Source organism: Apodemus sylvaticus, chromosome 5 (genome assembly GCF_947179515.1).
Source record: "Apodemus sylvaticus chromosome 5, mApoSyl1.1, whole genome shotgun sequence".
Lineage (NCBI taxonomy): Eukaryota > Metazoa > Chordata > Mammalia > Rodentia > Muridae > Apodemus > Apodemus sylvaticus.
The window spans coordinates 11,970,208-11,982,864 of NC_067476.1; the positions used below are offsets into that span (position 1 = coordinate 11,970,208).

At 53.1% G+C, this 12,657-nt stretch overlaps 1 protein-coding gene across 2 annotated transcripts; it reads right to left on the minus strand.

The window, feature by feature from the left end:
* Positions 1-3,408: 3,408 nt before the first annotated feature.
* Positions 3,409-12,657, minus strand: Slc2a8 (solute carrier family 2 member 8). Of its 2 annotated transcripts, XM_052182223.1 has the most exons (10): positions 12,516-12,657; positions 12,279-12,441; positions 11,923-12,129; positions 10,774-10,873; positions 7,271-7,470; positions 6,547-6,690; positions 6,298-6,406; positions 5,668-5,841; positions 5,189-5,334; positions 3,409-4,156 (listed from the first exon to the last, which is right to left on the minus strand). In XM_052182223.1, the coding sequence occupies exons 1-10, from the start codon at positions 12,569-12,571 to the stop codon at positions 4,019-4,021; spliced, it is 1,437 nt and encodes a 478-aa protein (XP_052038183.1). In that variant the 5' UTR covers positions 12,572-12,657; the 3' UTR covers positions 3,409-4,018. The 2 variants fall into 2 exon arrangements, with proteins under 2 accessions (XP_052038183.1, XP_052038184.1); XM_052182224.1 differs by lacking the exon at positions 12,516-12,657 and having other exon boundaries at positions 11,923-12,146; positions 12,279-12,354.

The following is a 12,657-nucleotide window of genomic DNA, read 5'->3' on the forward strand; positions in this document are numbered from 1 at the left end:
ATGAATCTATGCATGATCACTGAATTCTCAACTAGCAGGAGACTGAGAGCTACCTGAGTATGTGGGATACTGAATTAAGCTTTATATTTAATATAGTGTTGACCTAAGTACTGATAGAGCTATAGCGTGGAATAATTCTACATCCAGCAAATATCTGAGCATCGGTATTGCTAGGTACCGTGTCAGCATGGTAATTACAGGTACTGATGACAGACTAAAGGCACACACTTAGCTCTATTTCTTTCCTGCCAAATGCCACCAAAGTGACATCGGAAGTGTATAAGTAGAAACAAATCTCTAGTGCATGGGGGTGGGGAGACTGTTGAGCTGGGAGGCGTGTGCCAGGGGCTGCCGGGTAGCCAGTGCTTTTCCAACCTTAAGTATAGCATGGACAAAGCACGCCAGATATGTGAGATAAATAACTGCCTGAGATCAGCTTATCAGATGAGAAATCAGAAAATAGATGACAACTTTCAAAGACTTAAAGCCTAAAGCTTGCTTTATTTATAACAGGAAGTAAACATGAAGTATGGGGGGTGGGGGTGGGGGCCTCCAAAGCCCTGCGGCTGGGATAGGAAACAGTACAACTTCAGAAGTTGAAACAGCTTCTAAAATAAACTTAGCATGTGGCCCAGCAGCTCTGCTCCACACAGATTTATTTGTCTATGACTGTGTAGCAATGGGGCTCCACCCCGACCCCAATAAGAGCCCCAAACTGGAACTAGCTCGATGTCCAGTGACAGTCTACTCAGAAATACAGGAAATGAATTGTTGACATGCCCAACCACGTGAACGAGTCCAAAAGGTGCTGTCTTAGGGTTTTACTGCTGTGAACAGACATCATGAGCAACGCAAGTGTTTTTTTTTTGTTGTTGTTTTTTGTTTTTTTTTTTGTTTTTGGTTTTTTGAGACAGGGTTTCTCTGTGTAGCCCTGGCTGTCCTGGAACTCACTCTGTAGACCAGGCTGGCCTTGAACTCAGAAATCTGGCTGCCTCTGCCTCCCAAGTGCTGGGATTAAAGGCGTGCGCCACCACTGCCCGGCTCCAATGCAAGTTTTATAAAAGACAACATTTATTTGGGGCTGGCTTACAGGCTCAGAGGTTCAGTCCATTGTCATCAAGGCAGAAGCATGGCAGCAACCAGGCAGGCATGGTGCAGGAGAGACTGAGAGTTCCACATCTTCATCCAAAGGAAGCCAGGGGCAGACTGGGCATCCTCAGGCATCTAGGAGGAAGATCTCCAAGCCCACCCCCACAGTGACACACTTCCTCCAACGAGGCCACACCTTCTAGTAGTGCCTCTCCCTGGGATGAGTTTATGCAAACCATCACAGGTGCTTAGTGAAGCCAGGCACGGAGGCCGCAAACTGTGTGCTCACATCTTTACAAAATTCTACAGGAAGCAGAGCAGAGAGCACAGCTCTGGTTTCCAGAACTATAGATGCAGGGAGGTGACACAGGAGGCGCACAGGGATGCGAACAGGTGATGGTGGAAGTGTCCTGTACCTCAAGTGTGGTGAAGGCTTGGAACTGCGGTTTGCTATGAGCCATTATTTATTGTTGGATTCTGTTTATGTAAATAATGCCTCAATCAACCTGATTTTCAAATGGTGGAAAAAGAGAAAAGGTATCCATCCCCTTAAACAGCATAGGATGCTATAAAGGCAGAGAGTAAGAAAAAATAAAAGCTGGGGAGATGGCTCAGCCAGTAAAATGCTTGCTCTGCAGGCGCGGGGACCCAAGTTCGGATCCCCAGGATCATATACAAAAGCTGGCTATGGCTGGCAGCAGCACCGCCATTTCCTGCGTCTTGTGCTTGCCTTTGGACTGGTGTCACACTGCCAGCACTCCCAGGACACTATCTTGCTGACTCACTCTCAAGGTCTTAGGCCTTCTCAGCCCCTGGTAACAAGCCAGCACATCCGCTGTCTCTCTATGTATTTTGTTTCTCTGGAGAACCCTGCTTCAACCAGAAGACCTGGGCCACCCATCAGCTCACTAGGCTTAAATGAGACAGAAGAATATGTCGCCCCACAAAAACCAAATCTGATTCTGTTCAAGGATCCTTCACTAGGAGTGTTCCCATAATCCTTGGTAAATTAATGGCTTTAAATCATGACTGGCAAAGCAAAATATTAGCAGAAGATAAAGTGAAAAAACAAATGCAGAGCAAAGACACAGAAAAGGGTCGGTGAGAGTGGGTGTGGGGTTACACTCCTGGGGCTGCACACCTGGGTCTGCACAGCTGGGACTGCACACCTGCTATTGCACACCTGGGGCTTCACTTCTGGGACTGCACATCTGGGGCTGCACTCCTGGGACTGCACACCTGGGACTGCACACCTGGGGCTGCAGCACTCAGAGTGATAGTATCACTATGTTTGAAGCCAGCCTGAGCTACACATTGAGTTTTAAGTCAGCCTGGGCTGCTACAGAGCAAGAACATGCCCCCCAAAAGAATCTTAAGTGAACAATTGAGAGGAAAAGCATCACACCAGGGAGAACAGTGTCCACTAGACAGTCTGGACTGTAGGGGGAATGGTGACCTCACAGTACAACAGGGCAAACCAAGAGGTTAAGAGATGGACTAGAGAGTGAGACTGCGCCCCCAAATTCACAAACAAAAATACATTTACAAGTGAATTCTTCCTTCAGAGGACCAGAATTCTTTTCCCAGCCCCTAAATCAGGCAGCTCATAGCTGCCTGTACTGCTAGAGGGTCAATGCTTCTGGTCTCTGTGGGTATCTATAATCAATACTTAAATCCTAAAAAAAAGATGGAGACCAATTGAGGAAGACACTAACAATATCTGGTGTTCACACACATACACCAGCACACACATACAAATGTACATGTATACATTATACCACCACGCAAAAGTAAAAAGCAGAAAATAGAAATGGCAGCCGATGGTTGGGAGGCACAGCGTGGTGCCGAAGTATTTGGCCTGCATGCACTGGGCTCTGAGCTCAATGGCTTGTGATGGAGGAAAAGCCACAGCAGGAGAACTGGCACCTGGGAGTGGCAGTGAGACGAAGCCTTTCCTGACCAAACGGTTTGGATTGAAAACCCGGGACCACAGCTTCTCAAGTTGGTCAGCAAGAAGAGAATGGTACTTAGGATCCCGAGGCAGGAGGATTGCCATCTGTCCCAGGTCACATAATACATCTTAGGCTGTTCTGGGTTACATTGTGAGTCACTATCTTAAAAAGAAAAAAAAAATCAGCTAAGCTTGGTGGCACACACCTTTAATCTCAGCCGGTGGGTCTCTGAGGTGCAGCCAGCTTAGTCTATCTACACAGGGATAGCTGTGTCAGCCGCTGAGCTAACCACGTTAACGTGAGTGTGTGTTCCCCTGAGTGTGTACTGAGCCACGAGACAAGTGACCCGCAGAGACTTCTGGCTCCATTAAAGTTGAACAGTAAGGCTTTTTATTTCCTGAAACTCAACAAGATATGGTGGCTAATGACCCAGGACACTGAGCCCAGGACAGGGCTGGGAAGAACCTGTAAGGGATGGGTAAGCTGGCTGACCCCAAGGTGAGTCCGAGGATGTCTGGGCAGCCCTGAGAACGGCTTGGTTGACAAGAACATTCTCTTCTCTACCTGGGCTCTGACCTTGCTTCTGAGCCCATATTTTATATGGCTAAGTCCCTTTCTGATCCCCCAGTCAAGGGAGGTGCAGGCAGCTGCTTAGAACCGAACACCCCAAAGTTCTCCAGCCAGAAAACAGGAGCCACACACTCTCCCAGCACTTCAGCTGCCTAGGAAGGAGACACCTGGTCAGGCGAGACTGCAAGCTTCTCAGAGGTCCTGTGTATGTAGCAGGCTGCAGTGCCCGGACTCAGAATCTGGTAAACCTCACCGTGTGGCTCCGGGTTGAGATCTGGACAAAGCGGGCCCTGAGGCCTGAGGAGTCAGGGGCCTCCAGGCTCAAACTGAGGGAGGCTCAGCTGCAGGCCACTCCACTCCTGAAACCCAAAGCCAGCTCAGCTCTGGGCGGCCAGTCACAGATGCCATCATCGTCCCTCGAAATGGGCTGTGACTTGTTCCAGAGTCCTGCCTTTAGTCTCAGGGACAAAGGTCAGGGTAAAAAGGACGCTGAGGATACAGAAGGCAGCAGTGAGCCAGAAGGCACCATAGGGTCTGAGGATCTCCTGCAGAGAGAGGAAACGCACACATGGAGGTAGTCAGAGGACGGGGCCCCACACAATCCAGGGGCACCCCGACTGCTGCCTGCCCTCACAGGCCTATCGTGTCTCTGGAGACTCAGGTCTATAGGGAGTAGATCAATACTCCCCAAGGTGACGTGTGCTTGGGAAAGCGAGGCTCATGGGAATGTCGTGGCGGCCCTGAGAGCAGTGTGAGGGACACCAGCTCCGGTTCCCGGCCGGCCCAGGCTTCGGGCCATCACTCTGCTCCCTGCGCCTTGGCCCTGCCTTCCAGTGTCCCGCGCTCTGAGTTCTCTGTGTGATGACGAAGGGGGAACTGTCACTCTTGAGAGAGGGTGGGGTGGGAGGGTGGGGGTGAGTCCATTACCCTGCAAAGTGCCCATTCCTCAGTTCCCTGTGGGAGAGGACACCAAGCGACCCTTCCATTCTCAGCCTCTTCGACAGGGTGCTGGGCTGTTTCCTCCTCTCTAGGCCTCTTCCCCAGGTCCTTTGCTGTCTGTCCCCTCCCACGTGCCATCCTCTGGGCGCCCTGTCCACCTGGCATGTCTGCAGCTAGCTACATACACATGCCACCCACTGCCTTCTTAGCACCTGCCATGAGATGGACCCTGTTCAACTCAGTCGCTGCCATCTCTGAAGCCTCGAATAGGCCTGGGCATGGCACATGCCAGGAGATCTGCAGGGCACCTGTGAGGAACAGATGGCATGCTCATCTGCCCAGAACCTCTCTAGTGGCTGGGAAGCCAGCAGGCTCGAGCCTCCGGTAACACAGGAGGGTTATGAGAGGGAAATAAAGAACTGAATGGAACGGACACACTATGTGTGAGGACAGTAGGTTCACCCCAACACAGACTTAAGACAGGGGATCACACGCCAGGGCCATTGTTTGGTCTAGCCTCTGGCTCCATGCTGCCCCTGAGATGGCAGTGCTCCAGGCGTGAGAGAACTCAGTCTACATTCAAGGTCATGGACATGGAATCTCTGACAATGTAGGGGAAGGCATGGGCCTGCACTCACCATGACGCTGCTAAACTCTTTGGTCACCAGAAAGGCCATGATCCAGTTGGTGAGGACACAGACGCCGGTAGCCACACCCTTGACATGCAGAGGGAAGATCTCTGACATGAGGAGCCAGGGGATGGGTCCCCAGCCTACTGCGAAGCCTGTGGGAGCAAGGCAGTGTTACAGCACACATGCTGGGCTAGGCCTTAGGGGTCCTATCAGCTCTCAACCCCGCTGCGAGGCCTGGGGCAGCCCCTTCCTTTTCAGATATCAGCACAGGGATGGGACCTGCTTGCAAGCTGTCATGGAGTATGTGAAAGGAGTTAGCTCAGTGCCCAGCACATGGTTAGAGCCATTAGCACAGAAGTCATGCTCCCAGGGGCAGAGGGGTAAAATCAAGTAAAACTAGATTTGAAGCTGAGTGCTACAGAACTTGGCATGGTGGGTCAGAGGGACAACACCCTCCACCCAGTCTCCCATGAGTCCCTCTTTACCAGCAATGAAGAAGCACATGCTGCCTACAGCCAGCCAGGCCAGCCCCACGTGGCTGTCAACAGGCTCCGCCCAGATGGGCACCAGGAGGCCTACGTGGGAGGAGTTGCTGGGGACACTCTGCGTCAGTTTGAAGTAGGTACCAAAGGCACTCATGCTGAATACCATGATCACACCTGTAGGCAAAGACTCAGGCTAGACAGGGCGCTGGGGACATGGCAGCACCCAGGACTTAGAGGGCAGCGTGGCTCCTGAGAGAAGCATGCCAGGCACATCAGTCTTGCTTGGAAGCCCCTGACTGACCAGTACTCCCACCCTGCTTTTGGACCTCAGACCTCAGCAAATGCTGGGAAGTTCCTGAGGAGTCTCTCCGCTGCAGAAGCAGGAGCAGCAACAGCAGGGTTCAACCCCACAGGGGTCTTCACAGCTGCCAGGGACACCATGAACGTGTAGGCCCAAGCTGCTGCCCAGGACCTAATGTCACCACAGCCCTTTACCCATTTCAGAGTAGGAAACAGGAGCTTGGGGACAGAGAGTCACTTGCTCAAAAGAACCAGTCATAACATATCACCTCCCTGGCCCTGTCTCCCCGTGTGAGCTGGGGAGGCCGAGCCCTCCCCACCAGGCCTCACCCGACAAGGCCAGAAGCAGCCTTCGCCCTGCTCTGTCCATGATGAGGGCCGCCACAGCAGTGAACAGGACCTGGATGATGCCCACAGTGACTGAGGCCAGGCTGCTGTCCTGGGGGAGGGGAGAAGCTAGTCTGCTAGAGAGAGAGACAAGCCCTTCCCTCCCTCTCTGGCTGTGTTACAAAGCCCTGGGCTCCAGGAGGCTAAGTGACACACTGCGTGAGGCAAGGCAAGCGGGGAGAGGCCTCTTACCTTGAACTTGGCTGCCTCAAAGATATTGTTGGCATAGAACATGATGGCATTGACCCCCGACAGCTGCTGGAAGGTCATGAGGGAAATGCCGATGAGGAGGGGCTTGTAGACGCCAGGGCGCCTCAGCAGGGCCAGCCGGAAGCCCTGTCACAAAGAAGGTCCGTCAGTGTTCAGATCCTTTGGTGAGCCCAGAAGCCTGACCCAGGGACCCTTTGGTGGAGGGGACTGAGCCTCCTCCTCGTCCCCACCCGACCAGTGGCCTTGGGTGTGCAAACAGGCCCCTGCAGCCACCTCCTGTGGGAGGGGAATTGTGAGGGGCTGCACACTCCAGCACTTGGGTAAAGGATCCTGCTCCCGAGGGACAAGCACTCTTGTGTAACTGGGCTGGCTTCCCACAGCCATGCACACAGATCTCAGCACTACCGGGGGATGGTGAGGGCACCAAGCCTCAGAGATGGCCAGGCCACACTGCTGCAGTCCCGTGCTCCTGCCTCTGCCATCTCCCCTGCCTATGGTTCCCAATCAACCCACACCCTCACCCATTTCCTCTCGCAGGCCTGGCCTTTCACTTGTTGGGAGACAATATGCACTAAAGTGGGGCTGCAACTGACCCCCTCCTGCTCAGACAGCGCTGGTCCTCGCTGAGGGTGTGTGTGTGTGTGTGTTGCTGCCACTCAGGTGTGTGGTCTGGGGAACAGGCTCTGCATTCTGCCCTGCCTCTCACCTGGTGCTCAGCCCCAACAGGGGGCTCTTCCCAGCCCTCCTCAGAGCCCCACAGGAAGCGCAGGGCAGCCATGGCCTCCTGGTACTGGTGCTGAGTCAGAAGGAAGCGTGGGGTCTCGGGCATGTAGCACATGAGTAACAGCATGAGGGTGGGGGGCACACAGCCCAGCACGGCCAGCCAGCGCCACTCTAGGACCCAGCCTGCAAAGGCAGATGTCAGAGCCAGGGGAGCCAGCCTAGCCCCACCGCAAGCCCCGGGACTCACTCCAGGGGTGGGCATCTCACTGCCCTCGCCCACATGTTGGTTAAAGAAACGATTGCTGCTAGGACTGTTCCATCCGGACATTAGGTGACATCTTTTTTTTTTTGGATTTGGTTTTTTCGAGACAGGGTTTCTCTGTATAACCCTGGCTGTCCTAGAACTCACTCTGTAGACCAAGCTGGCCTCAAACTCAGAAATCCAGCTGCCTCTGCCTCCCAAGTGCTGGGATTAAAGGTGTGCGCCTCCACTGCCCGATTAGGTGACATCTTTTAAGGGAAATACAGATGGACTGCACAGAAGATGTAAAATTATAACAGCTGAAAGATTCTCCTTAACAAGCCATGTCTTGTAGCCATGGTAACATATCATCATGTTATGATATCATGTTATGATATGGTAACATATCATCAGTAGACATGCAAGCGTGAGCCAAATGCTGTACTCTGTCATGTCCAATGCTGCAAAACACTTGACAACAGTTAGAAATGACTGCTACTGCTTTGATGTACCTGCTACATTATACTTTTATAGTAATTTTTAATGTTTAATGTGTGTGTGTGTGTGTGTGTGTGTGCGCGCGCGCGCGCGCGTGCACACACATGTACCCAGAGCAGGACATCCGCAGGGTGTACCATCACTGTCCGCCTTACTCCCTAGACTGGGGTGGCCCACTGAATCTGGAGCTAGGCTAGTGAACAGCAGGCCCCAGCATCACCTTGTCTCTACCCGACCTCGGTGCTGGAGTTACAGGAACTCATGACCACACTTCGCCTTTTATGTGGGTGCTGGGATTTGAACTGAGGCTTGGGCAGCAAGCTCTTCTACTCGCTCAACTATTTCCCAAACCTTACGTTATACTCATATCAGAATCTTGTCTTTTAAAGTTCATTACATTATTCAACTATCTTGTGCATGGTGGTCTGACTGAGAACGGCCCCCACGTGCTCATGTTAGTTAGAGCACCTGGTCCCCAGCTGGTGGGATGGTTTGGAAAGGACCAGGTGTGGCCTTACTGGAGGAGGTGTGTCAGCCCACGGCCCGTGGACGGAGGTGTGAGCTCTCTGCTACTGCTCCAGCTCTGTGCCTGCCTGCCTGCTGCCATGCTCCCACCATGGGATCCGGAGGCCATGGATCCTCTGGAGCTACAAGCACTGAGTTAAATGTTCATGTTTATAAAGGGCCTTAGATCGTGGCATCTTGCCCCAGCAACAGAACAGTAACTAGAACAGAGTCCGTGGGTGCACGGGCATCTCATGTGGAGGTCAGAGGTCAGCCTGTGGGAGTCTGTTCACTTCAGCAGTAAGGTAGCTTATAGCTGTTCCACAACCACAACGTCTAGAGACTGAAGCACCACTGGTCCTACCATGTGACTTTTTGCTGTCACAGCTATTCATAGCAGTGGGTCAAAAGGACACCATAGGATCAGTGCAAGGCAGTATGAAGCCACACTGGAGGTAACACTGTGGTTGACAGACACCGACTATCTCCATACCACGATGACAACATCTGTGACATAGCAGGGGCTCTGGGTCCCTGTAGGGTTCCAAAGGCAGCCAGGCTGCTGGGAAAACACTGAAGAGCTGGGACAATAAGGGAGTTAAAACCGAGAGAGCGGGACCTGTGTGAGGTCCACTGTGAAGAACCAGTTGTACACCTCAGACTGGGGGAAGCCTGTCGGTGCCCCCGGCCCCATTCTCGCTGGGGATGTATTATCAGGCACTTTTCATATGGTACTAATCCCCTGGCCCTAGCAGCTCTGGAGATGTGGGGATGGGGAATGAAGCTGGGGGAGGGGCAGTGAAGCCCGGCAGGTGTTGGTGGGTGTGTCAGGTCTGAAGGCTCCCCTCCTCACACCTACCCCTAATGAGATATTGCAGGATATTAGTTTATTGTACATAAAAACCCAACTGTTAGCAAAATTATAATAAAAAGCCTAGTTTGTCAGATGCAGCTGGATGTGTCCTGAAGCTGCAGTTTGGGTGTGTCTCCGAAAGCCTCCATAGGTAGGAATGCTATAGAACAGAAAGATTCTGCCTATTTTAAGGCAAGTTGCTTGGGAAAAGTCTTGTGGCTTTTGCTCTATAAAGCAGGGTCAGCTGGATAGTCTTGGGCTACCCACCCCACCTTAGAGGTGAGCTAGCCTGGCCCCTGCTTGCTTGGCTTGGTCATAAGGTGACATGGCATAGGGGAGGAACTAGGGACTTCCTGTGCAGCACTCGGACCTTTGGGAAAGGTCTCGCACTGGCTCTCGCTCTTTCTTTTGGCTTGGAAGAACTTCATGGAAAGAGCTCCAGAGAAGAGACAGAGTCTCTCTCTTTGGGCTTTCAAGAGGCACAGAGAGGCAGCTGGCAGGACACAGGTAAATCAGTATTCTAGGAAGGAGAGCTAAGAAACCTTCTTGAGCTTGGAGGAGCTCAAGAGGAGGGTAGACCAGGTCTGTAGAAGGACAGGTAGACAGAGATTCCTCAAGAGCAGGCAGTGTAGTTGTAGGCTTATAAATAGACATTCTGTACATAGTTTGGAAAATAAAATCACCTCACTGAGGTAGCAGGTTTTTACCTCAGTTCACACCTCCCGTGTCTTTATTGGAATATTTGTTACACTTAAAGGAATAACTATTACAAGGAGACAATTTCTGAAGCCTCCCCAGGCCACCAGCTCTGCGCCTGTCTTTGGGAAGCAGCCTCCTTTATGTGACATTCTGCTGAGAACCCGGTGACAGCATGCAGAAACTCAGTTCCCCAAGTGACTGAGCTAAAGTGTTTCCCTGTCCCCACCCCTCCTTGCACTAGAACCTTCTACTGAGTCCCTCCACAGTGTGGTGGGATCCAGGGACAAAGAAAATCACCTGCTTGAGCCAGGCGTGGTGGCACACGCCTGTAATCCCAGCACTTGGGAGGCAGAGGCAGGTGGATTTCTGAGTTCAAGGCCAGCCTGGTCTACAGAGTGAGTTCCAGGACAGCCACGGCTACAGAGAAACCCTGTCTCGAAAAACCAAAAAGAAAGAAAGAAAGAAAGAAAGAAAGAAAGAAAGAAAGAAAGAAATAAAGAAATAAAGAAAATCACCTGCTCTAGTTCTTCCTGGTGCGGTTACCAAGACCCCTGCCCCCACCCCAGTGTACCTGAGAACCTGGCCCCTTGGCCAACAGCACCAGGCAAACTCTTGCCCGCTATGAACCTCAGTCTCCAGAGTGAGCACATAGCCTCTAATAGGGATCACAAGAGCACGCAGATCTCTGTACCTGCCACGTAGGCCAGGAGGATGCCAGTGACAACCATCAGCTGCACACAGGAGCCGAGCAGTCCTCGCACGGCTGGGTAGGCGATTTCCGAGATATAGACCTATTAGTGGTTAAGGCGAGACTTTACTTGGCTCTTTGAAAGGAAAGGTTTAACTGTACCCCCCCCCCCATTTCCTGCAGATTTTTAAAGAGGATGGTGAGTAATGGGTTGCAGCTTATGTGCATGAGTACTGAGAGAGGAGTGCAGTGTGACACTTCCCTACACTCGCTTATTTATTTATTTATTTGAGATAAAGTTTCATGAACTGAGGCTAGCCTCCTGCACTGAGAATAACCACGGATTCCTGATCTTCATGTATTTACCCCTTGAGTTAGGGGATTACAGGCATGTGCCACCAGGCCCAGCTTGGTACACATTAGATAAGCACAGATGTGAGTTAGAAGACGTCTCCGTTGCTACTCAGGTGCTGAAAATGTCCCTGTTCAGGCTAATCCTACCAGGGGCGCCTTCATTTCTAATCTCAGGAGTCACTAGGCATTATACATGCATACTTCTAGATTACGCCATACTTTATGCCCTAGTTAAAAAAAAAAAACCAAACCAAACAAACACCCCCCCCCCCGCCCCCGCAGATCTCTAGTGTCCTTTCCTCTAGCTCCTTCACACCTCCATCAGATGAAGAGGATAAGCAGAAGGTCACGGAGGGGAGGGAGGGATGGGTGGTCATTCAAGTATGTGGCTACAGGTTGCTGGTGATCCTCTGTTACTAGGGTCTAAATCTTTCCAGACGCTATTCCTGGGGCAGCAGTTTCCTGTGCAAAGGCCGCAACCGCCTCGGGACCAGGCCTAACTTTACAGGGGAGCGGACTGAGGATGGGGGAGAAGCCTGTGTCCAGGAAAGTGATCCAGGTGTGTGGGCTGTACTTTATACGTAGCCGTCGCAAGCAGTGAAGGGAGCCAGCAGCCTATCCCAGGGACAAACCAGACAGAACTGTCCAGTTAACACGAAAACAGTATTCCAGTTATCACTGCTAAGCGTACAGTGACGCCAGCATCAGTAGAGTCAAAGAGCAAAGAGGAATAGCTTCACTGCTGACCCGCCGCCCCGCTGCCTGGCAAAGGTCATCTAGGAGGCCCAAACCACTCACCGGTGCCACTAGTGAGGCGACTCCGCAGGCTAGGCCGGTGAGGAGGCGGCCTCCGAGCAGCATCCACACGTCCCAGGCCGCGGTGATGACAGCAAAGCCGGTCACGAAGGGCACAGTGCAGAGCAGGAGGCTCAGTTTGCGCCCTGCACGATCCAGGAGCCAGCCGCCCAGTACTCCCCCTGCTGCAGCGCCCAGGGTCACGATGGCCTGGGGACCCAGACGGACTGGAGAGGAGGTCACCAGAGACCATGGCCCACGATCCCTCCACCCCACACCCCGCAGCCTCAGAGGAAAGAGAACGAGGACCCTGGGGTGCTGCAGAGAGTGGGCTACCCGGGGTTCCCCAGCGGGCTCACCCCGAACCAGGAGGCCGCACTGTCTCCAAGGCGCAGGGCCGGGGGTGCGGTGCGCCGCAGACTGGGGATGGCGGGGGAGCTGTAGCCGAGCGCGAAGCCGAAGCTGAGGGGCCCCAGAGCAGCGGCGAAGGTAGCGAGGAAGACGCGGCGGCCGCGGGGAGCCCTGTGGGTACAAGGCGGGGCGTGAGCGGTGTCGCCGGGCGTGAGAGAGTGGCCGCGGCCCCCGGGAGTCCGCACCTGGCTCCCGGTGGCCGCAACAGCGGCTGCGTCTCCTGGGGGTCTTCAGACGACATGACAGCAGGGTCAGACCCGTGAACTGTCGCGGCTCAGGCGAGCGAGGCCTCCACGGCAGGAGTGACCAATGGGACGCTAGAACCCG